Source organism: Glycine max, chromosome 12 (assembly GCF_000004515.6).
Source record: "Glycine max cultivar Williams 82 chromosome 12, Glycine_max_v4.0, whole genome shotgun sequence".
NCBI classification, from domain to species: domain Eukaryota; kingdom Viridiplantae; phylum Streptophyta; class Magnoliopsida; order Fabales; family Fabaceae; genus Glycine; species Glycine max.
The window spans coordinates 37,159,693-37,179,763 of NC_038248.2; the positions used below are offsets into that span (position 1 = coordinate 37,159,693).

At 32.7% G+C, this 20,071-nt stretch overlaps 4 protein-coding genes across 6 annotated transcripts in view; all 4 read right to left on the reverse strand.

The window, feature by feature from the left end:
- Positions 1-268: 268 nt before the first annotated feature.
- Positions 269-6,920, reverse strand: LOC100803651 (histone-lysine N-methyltransferase ATXR2). 3 transcript variants are annotated; one of them, XM_006592757.4, is made up of 15 exons: positions 6,707-6,917; positions 6,553-6,628; positions 6,149-6,234; positions 5,734-6,068; positions 4,732-4,844; positions 4,607-4,638; positions 4,024-4,175; positions 3,283-3,370; positions 3,151-3,190; positions 2,974-3,028; positions 2,714-2,783; positions 2,557-2,626; positions 1,498-1,574; positions 894-950; positions 269-667 (listed from the first exon to the last, which is right to left on the reverse strand). In XM_006592757.4, exons 1-15 carry the CDS (start codon positions 6,788-6,790, stop codon positions 557-559), a joined length of 1,446 nt encoding a protein of 481 aa, XP_006592820.1. In that variant the 5' UTR covers positions 6,791-6,917; the 3' UTR covers positions 269-556. The 3 variants fall into 3 exon arrangements, with proteins under 3 accessions (XP_006592820.1, XP_003540318.1, XP_040863527.1); XM_003540270.5 differs by having other exon boundaries at positions 3,142-3,190; positions 6,707-6,914; XM_041007593.1 differs by lacking the exon at positions 269-667 and having other exon boundaries at positions 899-950; positions 1,498-1,590; positions 3,142-3,190; positions 6,707-6,920.
- Positions 6,921-8,350: 1,430 nt separating this feature from the next.
- On the reverse strand, positions 8,351-12,548 carry LOC100804178 (peroxisome biogenesis protein 22). The gene is made up of 8 exons (XM_003540271.5): positions 12,125-12,548; positions 11,250-11,486; positions 11,065-11,112; positions 10,292-10,348; positions 10,103-10,204; positions 9,524-9,589; positions 8,902-9,003; positions 8,351-8,768 (listed from the first exon to the last, which is right to left on the reverse strand). The coding sequence occupies exons 1-8, from the start codon at positions 12,242-12,244 to the stop codon at positions 8,664-8,666; spliced, it is 837 nt and encodes a 278-aa protein (XP_003540319.1). The 5' UTR covers positions 12,245-12,548; the 3' UTR covers positions 8,351-8,663.
- A 2,256-nt stretch (positions 12,549-14,804) lies between these two features.
- Positions 14,805-16,622, reverse strand: LOC100804706 (cyclin-U1-1). The gene is made up of 2 exons (XM_003540272.5): positions 15,666-16,622; positions 14,805-15,301 (listed from the first exon to the last, which is right to left on the reverse strand). Exons 1-2 carry the CDS (start codon positions 16,085-16,087, stop codon positions 15,025-15,027), a joined length of 699 nt encoding a protein of 232 aa, XP_003540320.1. The 5' UTR covers positions 16,088-16,622; the 3' UTR covers positions 14,805-15,024.
- Positions 16,623-16,758: 136 nt separating this feature from the next.
- Positions 16,759-20,071, reverse strand: part of LOC100805241 (SPX and EXS domain-containing protein 1) — a 7,818-nt gene continuing 4,505 nt past the window's right edge. The window contains exons 9-13 of the mRNA XM_014765028.3: positions 19,745-19,845; positions 19,200-19,350; positions 17,998-18,163; positions 17,697-17,766; positions 16,759-17,197 (exon numbers count right to left, since the gene is read on the reverse strand). Of these exons, the coding sequence (XP_014620514.1) occupies positions 16,940-17,197; positions 17,697-17,766; positions 17,998-18,163; positions 19,200-19,350; positions 19,745-19,845 (746 nt within the window). The 3' untranslated portion in view covers positions 16,759-16,939. The remainder of the gene's footprint in view (positions 17,198-17,696; positions 17,767-17,997; positions 18,164-19,199; positions 19,351-19,744; positions 19,846-20,071) is intronic.

The window sequence follows — 20,071 nt, forward strand, 5'->3', positions numbered from 1 at the left end:
AAATAGAGTATACATTGAATGGATTGTTAATTTAGTTTTATATTTTTGAAACTGAAATAACCATTGCACTAATTAACGGCAAGTTTTAGAAATATAGATAGTGAGTTTAAGTAACGTGAAGTAGATTTTCAAAGCTAATCAGCCATATAAATTTTGTCTATATAAACCATGGTTTTATTCCTTTGGTCCTTGATAGTGAGTTTAATGCAAGAGAAGCCAGTAAAAAACAAAATCATTGTTTAACCTTGTGTCGAGACAACATGATCTATTTAAAAAATTTGAACAAGTATCTATTTTTCTGCTGCCACATTACAATTGTTTCTATATATATATAATATAAAATGAAAGAACTGGAGTAACAAATGTGTCATGCAGGCAATTGTGGACCTATTTGAAAGGACATAAATTTCTAAATAGTAACAAAATCCCCTAATAATTGTTCCCTTTCAATTCCATTCCTCCTCTTTTCTTAGCATATCAACTCAATCACAGTTAAGAAAGCCTCATTGTCTTCTAAAACACTTGGATTCTGCATGAATGTTTACTAGTTATAACATTATGGCTCTTCTTCAATGCACTTTGAACACCTGCATCTGAAACCATAATCTGCAAGGGATGCTTGTCGCTCTTCAAATGTAAGGTCCTCATCAACATATGATATGGTTATCTGAAAGTCCTTCCATATGTTAATTAGTTGAACATGGCAATGTATCGGAAAACATTATAAATTTAATGTGGTAAAATTCCACATATGCTGTCTCTTTTTCAAGCTTGGTGTCATAAACATCATCAATCATTGGACAGTATCAAAAACCAAAATCTAAGTAAAATCATTTAGTTAAAAGTTATTGGCCTATTAGATATTGGTATCAAGTAGACAAGTATAAACCAACCTCTTCTCCTTTACAAATGGACCTCTGTGCAATTATTGTTGCTTGACCATCTTTATCCTGCATCAAAATATGGAAGGTTTTAAAGATATTTTTGATTTAATGTTACATACAGAATTACAGCAGAGGTAAGAAAAAATGCCCTGTGTGTTTTTCATGGTTGGAACCAAATGGTAGCAACATGAACAGAATCTAGAAAAAATTAAGAAGTACTACAAAACATGTTGAATCTAATGAAGACAAATAAGTGTGAACTAATAATGACGTGAACACCAAATAAGCAACTGATACTATATTCTGAACCTAAGTTGTTAAGTTATTGTTATTATAGGATTAATATTAGAAACAGACCAGACCAATCTTACTCTCAAAAGCTAACTAGGAAGGAGAATTGTCCAAGTCTTATAAGGAGTGTTCTAACCATATTGTTGGCTAATGTGAAAAGGCCACATGGATAAAAGGAATTCTCATTTTCTTTTTCATGTTAAAACAGAAACATGGATAATAATATACAAGTCCAAAGAAAATATTCTAATCATAGTAATCTTTGTAGCATCAAATGAAGTCATATCAAATAGTAGATAAAATATAGTTTTGCCCCACATACCTCCTCTCTTTTGAAAGCCTTGGCATTAGGACAACATGAATGGTTCAAGCAGCTTTGCAAAGGAAAAAATGCAGTTCCTAAAATAAAATTCAACTGAATTGATTTATATCTCAACGTTTAAAAACAATGATTGACAAGAATGGGGATATATAAGTTATTAGACAAATGAAACTGCATGGTTCATACAATCAGTAAGGTAAACACTATTATGCTTAGTTTGGAGAGTCAGATAGATAATGAAATATAGCAATCACAAATAAAACTTCATCAAGATACATTACATCTGCAAGTAAAACTAAATAAATTCTAGTAACAGAAGCATAATTTCCTGTTCATTCAATTTCTGTTTTGGGAGGGTTGGGGAAGGCAGAAATTTTAGCTGTCAAAGGTTGAAGAACAGATGAAGGCTCTCTCATCCAAAACCAAATGATATAATTACTTAATTAGTCTATAAAAGGCTAACTGCTAACCCCTCATCAAACAAAACCTATGAGGCCATTTAACTTGAAGATCGCCTTGCTTTAAGATAACAAAGACACAGAATGAACTTCAGCAATGATAAGACAGCTCAACATTAAGAAATTAAAGATGAAGAGAGAACCCCAAGTTGAAGTACAAATTTTACATCATGGAGAGAAGACAAGGACTTGTCTGCAGATGCCACCATACAAAATGCACTGAGTAAAATGATATAGGTCCAGAGATAGAAGGAAAATAATAGAACAGAAATGAAATTGCACTATATTATTCAGGGGCTACATTCTGATCAATGTGATTGAGATTTGAGAGGTAGGAGATGATACAAAGGTTACTTTCAAACAAGGGTATTTGAGAGACGCTGATCTCCCCTAACAACCAAAATCTTATTCCCAAAATACAAGCTATCCTCATCTTTTGGTTCCCCTCCCTTTTTATAATACCATCCCCCTTTGGTTAGTTACCTACTAACTACAGTTACTATTCTATTACATTTAATAATGTCTATTGCCTCCTTGCTTCCAATCTATTCTTCCTCTTATAGATCTTCTTTATTGGAAGTATTTTAATAAAAATCAGTACCTTCGCAATAAATAGAATACTCTTCACCAAGAGCATCCAGAACCGGTTGCGTAATTTTCTCAGCTTCTTCCTGCCATTTATGTCAGAAAAAAAAAAAGTAAAAACAACCTATTCTTTTTTAGATAATGTAGTAAAGCAAGGTGAACCAAAGTCTAACCTTATTAGGATATGTCAGATCATCAATATATAAAAAGTAATCCTCCACAGGAGAAGCTACAACCAAATCACTGGCAATATAAACTCATGATTAATATATATATCAGTATGATCTAAAATTTAAATTATAATTCTAGTGCTCAGTTTACTTCAATGGCTATACCTATATTCTAAAGCATTGTTTTAATAAGAGCACACAAGATATAACATATGGCTTGGAAGAATAGAACAAAAACAAAACTCCATACAGTAAGCTCTTACAGATTATTCAGCTCAAACATGCCGATGATATTTCCATAGATTTCAAGGGAGAATACTGGAAAGCGTCAAGGATAAGGATTTAGAGCTAAAGTTTCAGAGAAAATTATGACAGTGTCACTGGGAATCCACATAATGAATACATCACAAAATCAACATCTGTAAGGATACATGGCTCACATTCTTTGTCAAATATGGCTGTCTTAAGAAGTTGGAGAGACTGAAACATCAAATCAAAAAGCATAAAATTAGGAATACCATATTAAAACAGTTAATATAACATTTTCTACTATGCATTCTGAAGAATCTCACCTCAAATGCCAACATTTTTATTTGCAGCCTGAATGAAGCTTCATCAGAAGAATCAACATCATCTGGCAAAGCAATACAGTCCCACCACCTACAAATACTTTGAAGTGACTTGTCTTACATAGTTCAAATAAAACCATACTACAATGTACAACATCAAAAGGAACAAGAAGATCATGGTATTCCCTTTCCCAAAGTAGCATATTTGAATGATAATAAAACCAGATTAAATTATTCTTTTCAAATTTAAAAAATGAAGTTGATACTTTATTAGATCAGTTTTACAAAGTATCTTGATGGAATGAGAAATATAATTGCATGAAACAATGATAGTAAAACAAAGTTTAATATTTTTACAAAAAAGAAAAACTAAATGCTGCTTTTTTCAGTTAGAAGTCTTTTCAAAAAGGACATCTTTCACTCTCTAAACAGTTTGATCAAGTGGATAATTTAACAAGAGAACAGACAAAAAAAAACAATAAGAGCAAATCATATATCTAGGATTTTCTCAGACCCAATGAAAAGTACACAATTTCAACAACCCTGCAACACAAGAATGTGTTGTAACATATATATCACAAATATTTTAAAAACCTAAATTACTTGAAACCATGGTGCAGTGTATTCTTGAAATCATGCATATTTATCAAATACTTTTCCTCAAAAGTTTCATCACACATTAGGAAAGCATTAGCTCTATGTATTAAGGTCTCATGTTGACAGGTAAAGTTAGTAACTAACTACCTTCTCTTGTGTCCCATTGATATAGGCTTCCAAGCTTCCAAAAGAATAGATAAGTTACAGTGGTTCGAAACACAGGATGTATTGTGTTTCATTTGCTCTTCAAGACTGACTGCTTTTAATTTGCGGTACATTAGCATGGTAGAAGAAATGGCCTAGTCACAAATTCAACCAGGCTTCCAATGTTAGATAAATCTAGTAGAGATGATTTATGCAAGACTAACGAAAATAACTTATTTAATAAGCTGAGCATCTATTAATACACATATGTCTATGTCTAATGCCAAATTAAAGGCTAGCTTAGACAGAACAAAAAGCAATATGTAAAATAATTAGATAAAAGGACCATAAGGTTTTAAGGAAGAAGCAATCTCTTATGTTATGAAAGCAAAATATTCACCAGTTTTTTATTCTAATTGATTTGCTTCATGTGTCGGCATTTACTACACAGTTATCTCTATTGAACTCCAATGATAGCAATACCAGGTGATATTATCAGATATACATGCATAAAAAGTATACACATGCATGTGCATTCTACAAGCAGCATTTGATAGACATCAAACTCAGAAAAATTAAACCTAACCTTTGCAGCAAGGAGGAATATATCATTTGTTTCTGGGGGAAAAAAGAAAAAGATGAATAAGCAAGAAATGAAACAAAAGGGTTCAAAATTAAAAATTATTCAAGCTCATAAGGAAGGAGTCTTACCATTAGCATGTTTGATGAATTTAAGAAGTGCCTCTCTACGAGCTGAATCAGAACTCTCACCAGTACAGAGTAAAGAATGGGAGGATCCCCAATCAGCCTCTGCACATGACATGCTACAGGTATTGACTACGCCATCAGAAGAGATTACATCATACTTTGAACGCAAAAGAATGATGTGCAGCAGTGCAAGAACAGATATCCATTATCCCAGTAACCACATGAAGCTACAGTTAAGGACTAGGTTTTATCTTTTTCTTTTTTTCAATCTAATAGACCTTGGAAAGTGTATGTGAGAAGGGATAAAAAGCTGACTGAGACTCAGTAGGCCAGAATTGTTAGTGTCTGTGCAGTATTTGTCATTAGGTAGTTATAGAACTGAGTTATTATTTTTGGGTATTATTTATGTCTTTATGCAGTTATTTAGGCACTTATAGATGGTGTGCCAGTTAGGGTGTGATCTGTGATGCTTTATGTCTATGGAGCTTGGGAGGTGGTTATTCGTTGGGTAGTTACTAGTTTTACTAATTGCTGAATACAGAAAGAGACTCCTTGTTAGTGGGAAACCCAGTGTTGTCTATGTCTTGTACTGTAATTCTGGCCTAAAAACCAGATTGTATCAAGTGATAAGTACATAATTCAGTGTGCTTGCTCTTCAGTTTAACACAATCCCAAATACATGTACAAAAATCAATGTTGTGAGTAGCTTTCTTCTTATATTCTTCTTTTAGACTATATAGAGGAGGTTTACTGGTAAGTGGTCAGTGTAAAGTTGCAATGTGTCAAACTATCGACTTAAAATCAGTAGTTTTACTCTTCTATATAGTTAAATGGCAAGAATCAAGAAATCAATATTCGAGTTTGGAACTTTGGATCCCCATCAGCATTTATTTCTGACCAATTTTCAACAACGTAATAATTTATTCCTGTTCCTAGGCAGGAAACATTGGCAAAATAAAAACATTATATATACTCTGTTTTTTCTTCAGGCAATCATAGCCTTACCTGCAATAGTAAGCTTCTCCACATCCACCAGGGCATGGAACAGCTGGCGGCAAGGAAAACTTCTCGGAGAAAGGCAACACCAATTGGCCGTTCATTAACGATTCCACAATACCTTCAGGGAGAGGAACTTTAGTTTTGGAACTACCAGAAGTACATTGTTGTGTGCTCTCCTCTTCATCAGAAGAATCCATTTCATGACAGTGTTTTGAAGAGCTTCCCACTTCACAACCATGACTCTCATTGGCCCTTAGATGTTGCATGTAAAGCCTCCTTCCAATTTGAAGTTCTATGGAACCAATAAAACAAAAGCAGAAGCTACACACCAAACAATCAATCTGCGAAACAAGGTAGAATATAAGAGAAAGGAGCAAAAAGCTTTAATATGGCTACACAAGAACAAAAACTAAAAACAAACCTTGTTGAGGGGATGTTGAGCTCCTACAAGCATGGGGTCCTTCAGAACCAGTTCCCCCTCTTTGAAGTCCATGTCTGCATATAAACCTGCAGTTCTCCAATTGCAGAAAAAATACATACTATAATACATATTAAAACAAGATTAATAGAGGATTTTTACATTCTCATTCAATCTACAATAAGAGTAACAGAGGACTTTTACAATAACTTTCTTGAAAGTCATACCAAAGTTAGTTAGTTGACAATTAGAGTATAAAAATTAAACTCTTAAAACAATTTTGAAAGAAGCATATATAAATTTAAAGCTTTAATGCAGAAATAATAGAAAAACATGCAGCACCTTGAATCATTGGCTTGCAGAACATAAACAAAATGACAGAATTATTAAAAATAAATAAATAAAACCTTTTCCAAAGTTGCCATCCTGTTTGACTTTGATACCACTGCACCCTCTTGCAGTCAAAAGGTCGTGATAATATTTCTGAAGAGTGAGTAAAATCAAGAGCAGAGTAAAATGAAAAGGGTTGAGAAAGGTACATAATATGAACGAAAAGATTACCTGAACTTGAAGAGGAGAGGGAGGAGAGAGAAGAGCAGAGATTTCAGTGGCACACTGCAACCCAATAGGGCAAATGGAGTCCATTGAAGGTTGGAAGAGTGTTAGCGTGAGTTTGATGTCAGCAACGCAAAAGGGTCACAAACACAAACAAATGACGGCGCTCAATAGCAGCACCAACATTAACATACGAAATCATATAAACTTACTAATGTTTTCGTCCATCCCATGTAATTTAACTTTGTGTTTTTTAATAAATTAAATGACCTAAACTAAAAATTTGGGTAAAGTATGATGCTGATTTTTAAAGTCTTCGTGTTTTCTTTAATTTTCGTTATTATTGAAAAATATTTTAATTTAATTCTTACGGGTGTGTGTTCATTTTCAATGTCTTGATACCAGTCTTTTTAGGTTAAAAATGAATATTATGGGTAGCAACTAGCAACATTGTAATTTTCATATGGGTCTTGCTATGGAGTGTCATTAGAACATTAGTCAAAAAATTAAAAAGAAAAAAACATAAAAAATTATAAATAATATAATTTTTTATTTTTTAATAAAAATATTTATACTTTTAAGTATTTTAATCAATACCTTAGGGTAGTAGTTAGCATTTCTCTGTTCATATTTTATACTTTACAATTGTTTTAAATTTGATTCCTGCATTTTACGGTAAATTCATGACAGTCTCGTAATATTATAACAACGGAAACAGCCTTTGAAAATGATTGTTGAGTTAAGAATTAAAAAGACCAAATTAAATTGTTTAAGGATAAATAGTAAAAGTTAGAAAATTTTATTTTCAATTCGGTCTTATTGACATTACTATCAAACCAATCCAAATTAATTTTTTTTTCTTCTAACTTTTTAAATTATTGATAACAATTTAACACAATCACCATCTTTGATTTAGATTCTGAAACATTATAAACGATACTTTTTGGCTTCCCAAGACAAGATTTGTGTATGAAAAAAAGTCATTCTTTCGCTTGTGGGTAAATTATAATTTTCATCCTCAAACTTAACTCTTTTCTTCACTTGACTTTCTACCAAAGTGAAATTAATAACTTCTTGTCTCAAGTTATTGTCGAATTGTCGATTGATTTTTTTTATGTCATGTAACCCTCTTCTACTTTATACATTAAAGTAAATTTGTTAAGTTTTTGGGTAACTTAACTACATGCATAAAAGGTTTTTTTTGTGAAAAATTGTTTACGAATCTATGACATGTTCCAATGTTAAGAATTTGGGTAACTTAACTACATGCATATAAGTTTTTTATTTAAGTAACTAAGAATATGATTACGTTAATTCATTAAAAGGATACAGATTTTCTTGAAAACTTTCCCCCAAGCTCTTATATCTTCATATGAATACCCCTACTTGACATATTCGTTCTCAAACTTTGATGGTTAGTTGGTGACTATTAAACATTGCAGTTGCATTGGCCAGTGTAGTTTATTTTAATGTAATCAATAACCTAAGGTGTTATTTGAGCCATGCTATTCATTTCTTGTTACCAGCGATTCAAATACACCAAAATGTTTCAAAAGTGTACAATCAAGAATCAATAAACTTCTTTCATAGCCACCTGACATTTGGAAGATGGTCACTAATATTATTCATGATGGTATAACGTAATGAAACTTGATCAAATATCTAATAAAATTGTCACTTTGCCAGTCTAAAATGTCTGGATGGGATACAATGTAATGCACAAATTTCAAAACAAAGAAGAAAAAAGAAAATAGTAAAACTTCTTCAAAGCATCAACATACACATATGGTCTTTCACCTACCTAGAGTGAGAGAACCTTAAATCTTTAAGAAAAATCTAACCTTGTTCTCATACATCTAGTAAAACTGGAAAAAAACTTATGGTGAATGTGGAAATCGAGATGAACATAGAAACAAACTTGGAGACATTTATGAATAACATCTGATTTGTAGTGGTTTTAGTTTCATATGGATCCAAAGAACTGTTCCAGAGATGGAGCACTGAACACATTTGCAGCAGTTCTTTCGGTTTTATAAGGAGATACATGAAGTTGATACTTGATAAACCTCTGCAATATGATTCGTTGTTAAATCGTTAGAAGACAAAATAAAGCTTGGTGATCTTATAGCCTTAACAATATAGCTATTGTATCAGAACATGAATTTGATTTGATGGATGAAGCTAAAATATATAGAACATACAGCTAACTGAGTGACAATTTCAGGATTTGAATCAATATGCCAATCAGGTTCCAATTGCCGAACAAACGATGACCGTCCATTCTCTGTGCTGCAGAACAGAACCTGCACATAAGTAGCACAGATCAAAATAGTGTACAAAAAGGTTATTATTCAAAATTTGTTTTAAATTTTATAAAAGGAAATCATAAACTTTCATGGAAAATGCTTAAATTAAACATATTTTCATTTTCTGAAAACAGAAAATAAAAGTCAAACCAAACATATTTTCTAAATCAAAAAATTTGAAAATGAAAATAGAAAACGTTTTCTCAAACCAAACGCCCCCTAAAGATTCTCTCTCTTGGTGTATTCTTAAATTAGCAATGATGTCCCTAAGAACATCTCAGAACAAGATGCCTGGCATCATAGATAATGTTGATACATTTTGAATAAAAAATGAAATAGATAATACTCCCATATTGTCCATCAACATATGTACTGCACACATAAGGGTGTTCACGCAAAGCGGAAAATACTTGTTTATATAGAAAAACTTGGCTGACAAAAAGCCCAGCAATACCACAGCAAGGAGGTAATTAAGTTCTACAAAGAAAAATAAGTGTAATTATGAACATCCACATACCTTGTCCTTGACCAGACGACCTGAAGTGAATACCCCTGCTTCTTCCAATGCTACAAGAACTCTCTTCTGCAAAAACAGTCCATATATAAAGAGTAAGCATTTCAGCAATCTGGTATACTACAACGAGGTGGCAAGAGAGGTATTAGTCCTCGGAGAAATTTTAGTGTGCACCTTATACTAACATCTTTAATATATACTATCTCAACAAGTTCAAATTAGCATAACCATGATGCAAACAAGAGTAAACCTAAACCGCCACTTTAGTTTCTGCAATTGTAAGCATTAGTCATTTTAGCCCCTAACTTTGTAAACTTCATTCACTTTAGCCTTTTCCATTGATGATAGAGACTACAATAAATAATATTGTGTTGAAAAAGAACTAATGATGACCATTAAAGTTTCACATGCTAGGGTGAGTTTTTGATTCAAGCAACTATACAATAACTTTGTTCATTTTTATAGAATCATTTTGATTGTAAAGAACATTTAGACAAAGTAGGAAGATTTTCATCAAAAAATGACAAGTATTGTTAATTAATTCCATCAAGTTCATCAGATAAGACACAATGAATGACACACCTCGCTTTCATCATCCAGAACTCGTTCCATGAGATATAAATCACAAAATTTTGTTACTTCCAATAATACTTCTAGCACAGAGGACCTCACAGTAGCTTGTTTCTGCCAAAAACAGAATAAGCCACAGTTATATCTTTCTCTGCATTGATGTCACAAAATAGAAGTATAAAAAAAGGACAATTTCACCACCTGCAGCTCCTCTGGACTACTTTCCTCAAGGATCACTCCAAGAAGGCGACAAGTTACCTACATAATATATACACACATTGGCCATAACAGTTAGGAACATTATCCACATGCCATGATCAGCATGTAATGACGAGAAACACAAACTAGTAACATAAATGCTCCTCATGTATCATCAAACATCGAACTTCAAAATTAAAATTAAAACGTGAAAGGCCGTTGATAAGTAGCACTGCTCATTCTATTATCAATTCATGTTTTTTTATAAGTAATTTTGATGTCCACCTCTGCATCAATAGAGGGTGCATATTGAGAATGAGAACTCCTTATTCAAATCACGTAAAATAATTGCAGTCATTTGATTCTCAATCAAGGGGTTCAGGAACTGACAGGGGGCACAAATTTAATAACACTGGCTAAAGCACTAGACTTCATCGTATTATTCACTGTGTTAAGTTTATGCAAAGAATAGATAGCAATAAAATTTTAAAAAAATAAAAAATAAGAACAGTTTTACATCAATCTTCCAAAATCATTTTCATTCAGACTCAGAACATTAAAAAGTGATTGCCCAATATGTGTGAATGTCATGCAAATCTAATCTATAAAGCTATGGCATATTAATTTAACTTTCAGTATTTTATGATCTAAGGTGGTCATCCAAGATAGAGATTTCTTATGATCACAAGAGATTAATTTCTATAAGACCATATCAACACTGCATGGAACATACAACATTATTCCACAAGAGTACTAGAAAGAATATATTCCATTACCTTTCTTCCTTCACTCAACTTCTGCCTAACTATCTGCCCCAAGGTTGGCTGAAAAAGTTAAAGAAAAAGCAAGCTTAGAATTGTCAATCACAGACAAAGCTATCAAACTCATCCTAACTTTTCTTGCATTAATCCAAAAGCATCCATGCATTGTTTGAACTCCAAAGCATCAAAAAATACTTTGCCTTCACTGGCTGAAAGAACTCATCAACAACATTTTGCGCCCTTGAATCATCTGAGGGTGAACAAGCATCCGAAGGAACATCTGACACATTTGAATGTGTAGTGACTCCAGGATTACTAGATGAAGGACCTTGCCGTTTTTGTTGCCTCCGTTGAGACCCAGAAGGAGATCTCAACAGCCTCCATGTGAAAACAATTGCAACAGCAAGACCAGCAACTGCCCCGATAGAGCGTATATCCTAATACCAAGCACACCATTTCTAAGATCGTCAAAAGAGACATGCTCAAAAACAAAGGACAAAACAATACTTTGATCATTTATACCATACAACTTCACTAAAATAGATACGTGGTAGCAGGTACTACTCACTAATCACTAATTTTACCTTCCCAATAGTACCTTGCTTCATTTTTAATCACCCAAACTACCAATTTTAATGAAACCTATCATGATGCATCCTAGGAAACTGTTTTTTTTTTTCATTTTAACAACAACATAAAAACTAACCCTTTCTACCCACACCCAACGACAAATTAACTAGGTAAAAAAAAAAAAGACCCAGTCGAATGTTATCACCAAAAAATAAACTTTCAGAGTTAGAATTGAGAATTACACAATCCCGGATCACAACCATTCATTCAACGATAAAGGGGCAAAGAAAGCACTCAAATCGAAACTTCAGACAAAGAGTGAAAACATTAAAAACAGGAAACAGCAACAGATAATTACGAATTGGGCAAGCGACAATCAGCAAAAAGATAAGATTTTAATATCAAATCAGATCCAACCGAATGATGGGCCGATTAAAAAAAAATTAAAAAAAAGGAGTAAAATTGCGATTAAAGCAAGGAAGCTATGGAGAGAGAATAGAAATACGAGGCCGTGGAGAGAGAGAGAGAACAGATTGGAGATCTTGAAAGTGACGCAAGCTCCGAAGCGTTTGATAAGGTGGAAGAGCTCTTGTTTGGAGGTGTCACCGTCGCCGCCGGTGGTCATCGCTTGCTGTCGCCGGAATCCTCAAATCGGAGAGACACTTCAATTGTTCATCAACAATCACAATGAGGATTTAATTTTGCAGAGGAAACAACGAATCAATGTTTCAAACTCAAACAGAATACATTTGTGTCTCTCTTTGCCGTCAACGACCTCTATAAGCTGCCGTCAGAGCTTACAGATTTGCTCTAAAAATGCAATTTAACTTACGATGTTTTGGGTTTGGTCAATTTACCAAATTTCGTGGTGTAATTTTTCTTTTTTAGGAGATGGTGGAATTTCTTGGAATGTACTTAAAAAACGAATTTAATTAACATGGACTAGAGTTTTAAGTTCTCATTAAATGCAATTCATCACATATGATATGCAGATTCATTTTTGTAATAATAATTTTAAAAAGTATATTTAAAGTGATTTATGAGACAGTATATGAAATTCATGTCTTTTTTAACGAAAATGAAAAAATTCAAGTCTTAAATTTTTTTTTAATGAAATGTCTTAAAAGTTAAAAAGGATTTTATTTTGATATAAAAAAAAATTATGAGAATTATGAATTATTTTTATATAAGCTTTTGTAAAAAATTTCCAGTAATATATGATATTATATTAAATAGAAAAAATATCAATATTTAACACCCCTACTTTGTAAAAAAAAAAAAAAACACCTCCTACTTCACATAGCATTTTTGCTTTTAATTGGTTCGACATGATACACATTGTTTTTACTGCACATGCTGCACATGAAAACTCATAATTCATAATATAATAAAAGTTTGATCTTTTTTATTATAAAAATTCATTTTTTTCCTTTTGATGCAAAACTAAGCTATTATAAGATGAATTTAATGGCCCGATCTAGCCTAATTCAAGGCCAACAGGTAATGAACCCTACTTAAAATTAGACAAAAAAAATGATTAATATATAAAATTCTAGGAGATATATAGAGGTTTTAAAAAAATAAAGGATCACAAAAAACAAAAAGATTTTAAAAGAATAAAATGGTTAATGAAACCAGGTCAAACAAGTCCAATAAAGTTTTTTAGGCCTTATTTTTAAAAGCCCAACTCAACCTTAATTGCAGGATATTTGGGCTGACTCATTAGGGAAATTTTCTTCTTGCACCAAACATTTTTCAATACACCGTTCATGTTTTCATTAATTTCAATATTATTCTTACATATAATCTATACGGATTAACACTCTATATGGGGCTTACGGATTGATAATCCGTATGGGTTTACGGATTGCTACAAATCAACTGATCTAATAGACCAATTATGTTAAAAAATAATTAATGTCGTTATATATAACACTAAAATTTTTAATGTATATTTAATATACATATAAATTTATATAATAAATTTTGTAACAATTAATTTTGATCTAATAATATATTTTTTTACATATATAAATTTTAAATAAAAATCATAGGTTTAAATAAAAATCATAAGTTTAATAAAAACTTATATATATATATATATATATATATATATATATATATATATATATATATATATATATACACACACATTATTAGATCAAAATTAATTGTTACAAAATTAATTATATAAATTTATATGTGTATTAAATATACATTATAAATTTTAATGTTATATATAACGAAATTAATTACTTTTGAACATAATTGACCTAGTAGGGGGATTTTCTTCCTGCACCCAACATTTTTCTAATACACCATTCATTTTTCTTTAATTCCAACATTGTCATTACTATAATCTATATGGATTGACAATCCATATGGAGCTAAGGATTGACAATCTGTATAGGACTTACAGATTGACAATCCGTATGAGACTTATGAAAGGATATTCTTTTTTTTTTTCCTCTCACTGCTAGATATATTGGAAAAAACACTAGGTGTAAGAAGAAAATCCCTCATTAGGTTAGACTCAAATTGTCAGCTCTATGTCTAATTGAGAGAGCAAGAGTTTCACTTTTCAAATTGTATGTTATAATTTAAATATACGAGTAACTATTTAGTTTAGTATTCGTGTATGTGATAAATTAATTTGATATTCGAATTTCTGCTTCAACTAAAATTCAACTTCAAAATGTTTATTTTTTCAACAATTCAACATCCCTTTTTTACTGATTAAAAAAAATCCAATTGTAAAAACATTGAAACACGTCATAGATCCTTAACTACCTCAACCTTCTGTTTTTTTTTTCTTAAAAGCAAGATATTTCCAAAGCTGAAAGTCATGAGACTTACTCTCTAGATGTAGAAATCATTGAAGTAGGTTTTGCATCTTCTAACAAAGTTTTTTTCGTACACATAATCAGGAAATCAAATCTACATGTTTAAAAAACTGGATCATTTATCAACTTTGTTGGACCTTGTTGGTATTAATTACATCAATCTAATTTGATCACATACAATGTTAGGTAATTTCAACCGTGTAAGTCAAGAGCAGTTGAACTGGACTGAGTTTCAAGGATTAAAAAAAATGAATTAAGAAACCTTCCATGAATAATGAACTTTCTTTTAAAAAGAAAAATTAAATAAGGGAAGACAAACTAATATAACTGTATTTTGTCATCAAAGCCAAATCAATATAGTTCGTGTGAATCATATAATATATCAGCCTCGTACTTTTCTTTGCAGGAGGCAAAAGGAATTACAAGCTTTGACATGGACATGAAATTCAAAAAACGAAACTGGCCCATGAATGATCCAATAATAGCCACGCCGTGAAGAGCAAGGGAAGGACTAAGAAGGGGCATGGGACCCAAAAATGACGACAACCAACCACTGATCATGTCATTCTACAATTTGAGGTGGGGAAGGGCTTTGTTTATCTTCAATGGATATTTCAGTTTCTAAGTCATCCATAGCCTTTGGTGTTAATGCCCTTTCAATCTTCATGCCCGTGCCATTGACAACCATCTCTTTTTCTAAGTGAAAGCAGTAGCTCTCAAAAACCCGTGAGCTTACCATAACTCTAAAATCCAACAGAAAGAGTAACTCTAACTCAAGCTTGTTCAATTCAGCATTGCTTACTCCTCCTACTCGAGCATATATGGCGTTGTTGTAATGTCTACAATTCAGAAAAGCAAAGAATAAAGCACAAGAATAGACAATAAAGCTACATTTTAGTTGAAGGATTCATGAAAGTGTAAGCTATAAGAACCATATAATAAGTAACGTATATAACATCAAGGTTTTAAAAGACGGTTTGCAACCGTGATTTTGGCTGCACCGTCAAAGTTTTAAGCTGTTTACAACCGCATTTGTTTGCAATTTCTCACAATATCAAGAAAAGCAACAAAATTGTAATTGTGGCCGTAATTTAAAACCTTGCATAACATAAATGACACCTCGAAATGATTCTAGAAAATTAGCCCATGGAGACCATATGACCATAACCAAATATGTCACTAGAGAGTGGGGCAGGGACTCACTCGTCATCCAGCATCTTGGAAGCCACCATGACACTGGTAACTAGCAGTCTGTGCACATTCAAGGATGTGACAAGAGAATCAGGGTGTCTATGTGTTAACCTGTCTATATACACATAGCCAACCACAAAACACGAAGGGCTACAATTAGTGTACTTGTATATCCTCTCCAAGTACTTAGGTATGCTTATGCTTGGTGCTCTTACGCCATGAAATGTATTCAAGCTGTTCCCAAGTCTTACTGAGCCACTGTTCAGTCCATCTAGCTCCTGGCTCAGGATATCAATGAGCTTTTCATTACGAGCCACCAGCTTCTCTAACATGGAAGAGAGAACGCAGAGCACTCTTGGCAAGTTCAGCTCGGCCAAGCTTGTTTCCGGCTGCAGCGGCCGGCCATGGTTGCTGTAGTCACCTGCTGTTAACATTTAGCCATCTTGGTGGTTTCACCAGAGGGAGTTAATACCGGCAGATGGTCAGGGCTGTGCTATTTGAGTGGTTAAAGACTAAGTAAGAGGGTGTTAACTGTAACTGTGCTTGTTATCTAGTTTGGAGGAACCACTCACTGTGTTGCTGACGTGTGTGGCTCTACCACAAACTAAGTTTAAAGATTGCGATTGAAAGTTTAGAATCCTTTTCCTTGTAAATCTCAAGCCACTAATATTCTTTATCAGAGGTCCCCACCTTGGTCTTAGGAAAAAAACAAGTCGTGCACGACAATAAAGTCTGGCAACATAAACTTTGTTCGGTTGGTTCATGTATTAACAAAACTGGAGGTCTATCTTCGTACACCGCAAATACTAGGCCCCTATGAAGGAACTTTTAGAAGCATAAATGTCTAACCAGTGACTGAATAGCGTTACTTCAGCTACTTCATAATAGTAAAATGATGGCTACCAGCCAAGGGCACGGGCAAAATCATGTTTTGCTAATGTTGGCTTATATTTAAGGCTTGTTTCAGTTTTACGATAGATTTTCCTTTTCACCATAATGAACACTCGAGATATTGTGGACACAACTGGTCCATATATAAACGATGCTATCAACCAGAAGGCTTGCTGCTATACATGATAAAATTGCTATAGAATGGAACAAGATATTGCTTAAGAGCACGGTAACAATAAACTTTTTTTAGTGTGAATAAAGAATGACATTTAATACCGAGGGGTAGCCAAGCCAATGGAATCATAAAAAGGAATGGAGATCCCCTATCGTCAAAATATTTGAAATATACCTCGTATGATACTGCCAAAGCATTAAGCATCATACTGTTATCTAGCCTATACACTGTAGTTAATGGAATGAAGTAATTTCTCTTCATCATCTGGGATCTCATTGACTGAGAGATGCGAGTGTGATTTGGAATTCATCTTGTTCCACTCATTTTCAACACGGAAAAAGATCCACTGGAAGCGGCGGAAAATCTCCAAAGCAGCAATGAAGAACACCGTGAGGTAATTATGACGAAGATGGGCAGACAGCTTATATGTCCACGTGCAACGCAAAACCAGATTGCTTCCAATCACCCAAAAGTAAACCTGTAGGTATATAAAAACCACTTGGCACATTTAGAAAACAATCTGTTCTTTTATTTCAGTTCTCCACTGTTATTTTCTTTTTTCACCATGTGGGATTTCACAAATTCAGCTAACCAGTTAGAACTTAGAATCACATTAATAAGGTCATACGCATATGAAGAGTTATAAGTGATTGATAGAGTTATAATAATGAATGGCTTATTGGCTCCTCATGGTGCATTGAGTAATCCGTGGCCTATTTAAAAAAAATTAAAATTGCAAAATAATTTTTATCTTCTTACATTTATGTTTTATATTATTTACAATTGACCTCCACACACAAACTAACTTTTCTTGATAACCCCAAGTCCCAGAAATGAGAAATGTTCATATTTTGATCTCTTTAAAGCCATTTTTACAACTACATTCCAGCTGTTTTAACTTGAAAAATCAATATGAATGATAAATTCCAAAGGAAAAAGGGCTACTGAACACAAGCTATCCTCATAACAAAACTTACCCATCTCCTTCCATGTAACATATGTGAGAACAGATGTGGCTTGTTAAACTTGAATATTCGAGTGAAGCCACTAGCAAAAAAGAAAGCCATAATCATCATAACATGTCTAATGACACTCATCAGATCCAAAAAATTACTAGCCTCACTTCTGGAAATAATAACAATTTCTTTCATTTCTAAACATGTTTGGCCAAGATATAAAAACATTACTGACAGTAGAATCTACATCTCTAAAGTTAGGCAGAAGCTTAGCTCAAAAGATACTATTAAAAGTGCATGTTATGACAAACACTGGACATACCTTAGGTCCCAATCTCGATTCACATCCCAGTAGAAGGAGTATGATGAGTTCACAACACCTGACAGAAGCCAGAGAGGCCTATAAAAGTTTGTCCACCTCTCAGGGAAGACGTGATATTTAAGGGCAGAAAGAAAAATCACAGGCACTGCAGTCGAATATTTCAAAGCTGAAACCATAACCAAAAAAAATGAACATCAGTGCAAAGCAACAAAACCATCTGTTTGAAAAACATGATCAGCTGTTCATTAATGATTAAAGAATTTAATCTTCAAAGAAGATATAAAACCAGCAGTTAACATACAAACAGCAGAAAGGTCATAAACAAAATCAGCCTAAAAATTGAACACGACTTCTCAAATTTATACATAATTGCATTTCCAATATCATACAAAATCATGAAAATTGAATTATAAAATATAATCATGTAATGACAAGAAGTTCTAAAATTTGATCTCACAAACAGCACAAAAAAAGAAGCAATATACTGAGAGTAGTTAGTCCTTAACATGAAGTTTCATGTTTCCTTGTTGTTGTTTTTTTTTATGATAAGTATAGTACAATTTCCAAAAATCATTACGAATTCTATATCCAATCACATCATGAAAAATTGCAAAAATGTCCTGTTTCATATTTAGATACAAGCAACAACCTATAATCAATTATGAGAATCAATACATCATATTTGGTTCAAACAAAACAATCTTAAAGACCTTTAAAGGACAGTTGAAAAACTATATCATGTGCAAAAGGTCATTCCAGTCAAGGCAAAAATGTCCTAATTTCACCTGGCAAGTTGTTATTAGCTTAAAACATATAAAACATCACATTTCAATGATACAAAACAAGGATATATAAGAAGTAATTGAAACAATATATTAAGAAAATTTCAAACAATATGCTCAGGAAAGCTGACATAGTGATATTGCATTTAAGTTACACTGTATAGTAATGGTAATAATAAATAGAATCATAAACACTTGGAAGCAAAGCATGTAAAATCGACGGAAACATGTACTGGATTCTTAAATTATGTATGATACTATTTTGACAAACGACACAAACATAATTTTGTAATAAATACCAAGCAGACAAAAAAAACTCCATATATCAACTTCATAAACTTGCAAAAAAATTTAGATGACTAATATAAGTTCTAAAACAAACAAAAAAGTGCATTACTTAGAACAAGACAGAGTTCTTACCATTCAGAAGAGTAGTTTTCTCTCCAGTATCTTTGTACTGCCGGAGACATTGGTTTAAACGGAAAAGATAAGGCAAGACAAGAACCAAAGGGATTGCAACAGAGTGGCTGCCACAAACAGAATCAGCTTCCAACCAAGCAATTGTGGCAACCTACAAAAAATTTAAAAAACGAATCCCCCAAGTTGAGAAAAGAAGCATCCGCAGTAAGGCAAAAACTAAATACAAATCCAAAAGGTCTATTTATTAAAAAATAAGCTCCATGGGAACAGAGAAAGGTATGTACAATCAAAATTGTAATTAAGTTACAAATCTTAATATTACAGAATCAAATGAACTGATTTAAATCTTGAAAATATTTTAAATGAAATCAAGGAAACTTGTTCCATGATCCCAATGCTAAACAAAAAGGAATTCATCATACACTTGAACTTGATCAAGTTCTGCCATAATCAGAATACGATACTCAAGTTACTAAAATAAAATGTAAATATAATCTCTCAAACCAACAGTAGAAAACATTAAAAGCAATTTATCAGAATCAAACCTGTCGATGGACCATTCTACACACTGAACGCTCCAAGTCAGAAAAGACCTGCATAAAATTACAACGATAATCAAAATAAAACAGTAATGCATCACTAGAAACTAAAATTTAGACCAACAGGTTATGCCAATTCTAAATTCTCAGATTGTGTCAGTGTTGGACCTCTGTATCCATAATAATAAACATAAGTAAATGCAGGCAAAAGTATATAGCTTCAGATCTCTAAATAAAAATATATCTAGGCTCAAAACTTAGTAAATAGAAATTAATATTTAATAATAAAGATTAGCATGCAAAAGGAGGACAAAGACTTTCTAATAGAAAGAT

Bases quoted from the DNA above. Each gene is read 5' to 3' on its own strand.
- LOC100803651 (XM_003540270.5), bottom strand. From the start codon at position 6,790: ATGGACTCCATTTGCCCTATTGGGTTGCAGTGTGCCACTGAAATCTCT. The intron at 4,639-4,731 runs GTAAGACTCCTT...TTTTTCCCCCAG, and splicing joins ATTCATCAAACATGCTAATG to AAACAAATGATATATTCCTC. The intron at 2,784-2,973 runs GTAAGAGCTTAC...TTATATTGCCAG, and splicing joins ATGTTTGAGCTGAATAATCT to TGATTTGGTTGTAGCTTCTC.
- LOC100804178 (XM_003540271.5), bottom strand. From the start codon at position 12,244: ATGACCACCGGCGGCGACGGTGACACCTCCAAACAAGAGCTCTTCCAC. The intron at 11,487-12,124 runs GTATTTCTATTC...GCTTGGTATTAG, and splicing joins CTCTCTCTCTCCACGGCCTC to GATATACGCTCTATCGGGGC. The intron at 8,769-8,901 runs GTATGTTCTATA...ATCATATTGCAG, and splicing joins AAATTGTCACTCAGTTAGCT to AGGTTTATCAAGTATCAACT.
- LOC100804706 (XM_003540272.5), bottom strand. From the start codon at position 16,087: ATGTTAACAGCAGGTGACTACAGCAACCATGGCCGGCCGCTGCAGCCG. The intron at 15,302-15,665 runs GTGAGTCCCTGC...TCTGAATTGTAG, and splicing joins TCCAAGATGCTGGATGACGA to ACATTACAACAACGCCATAT.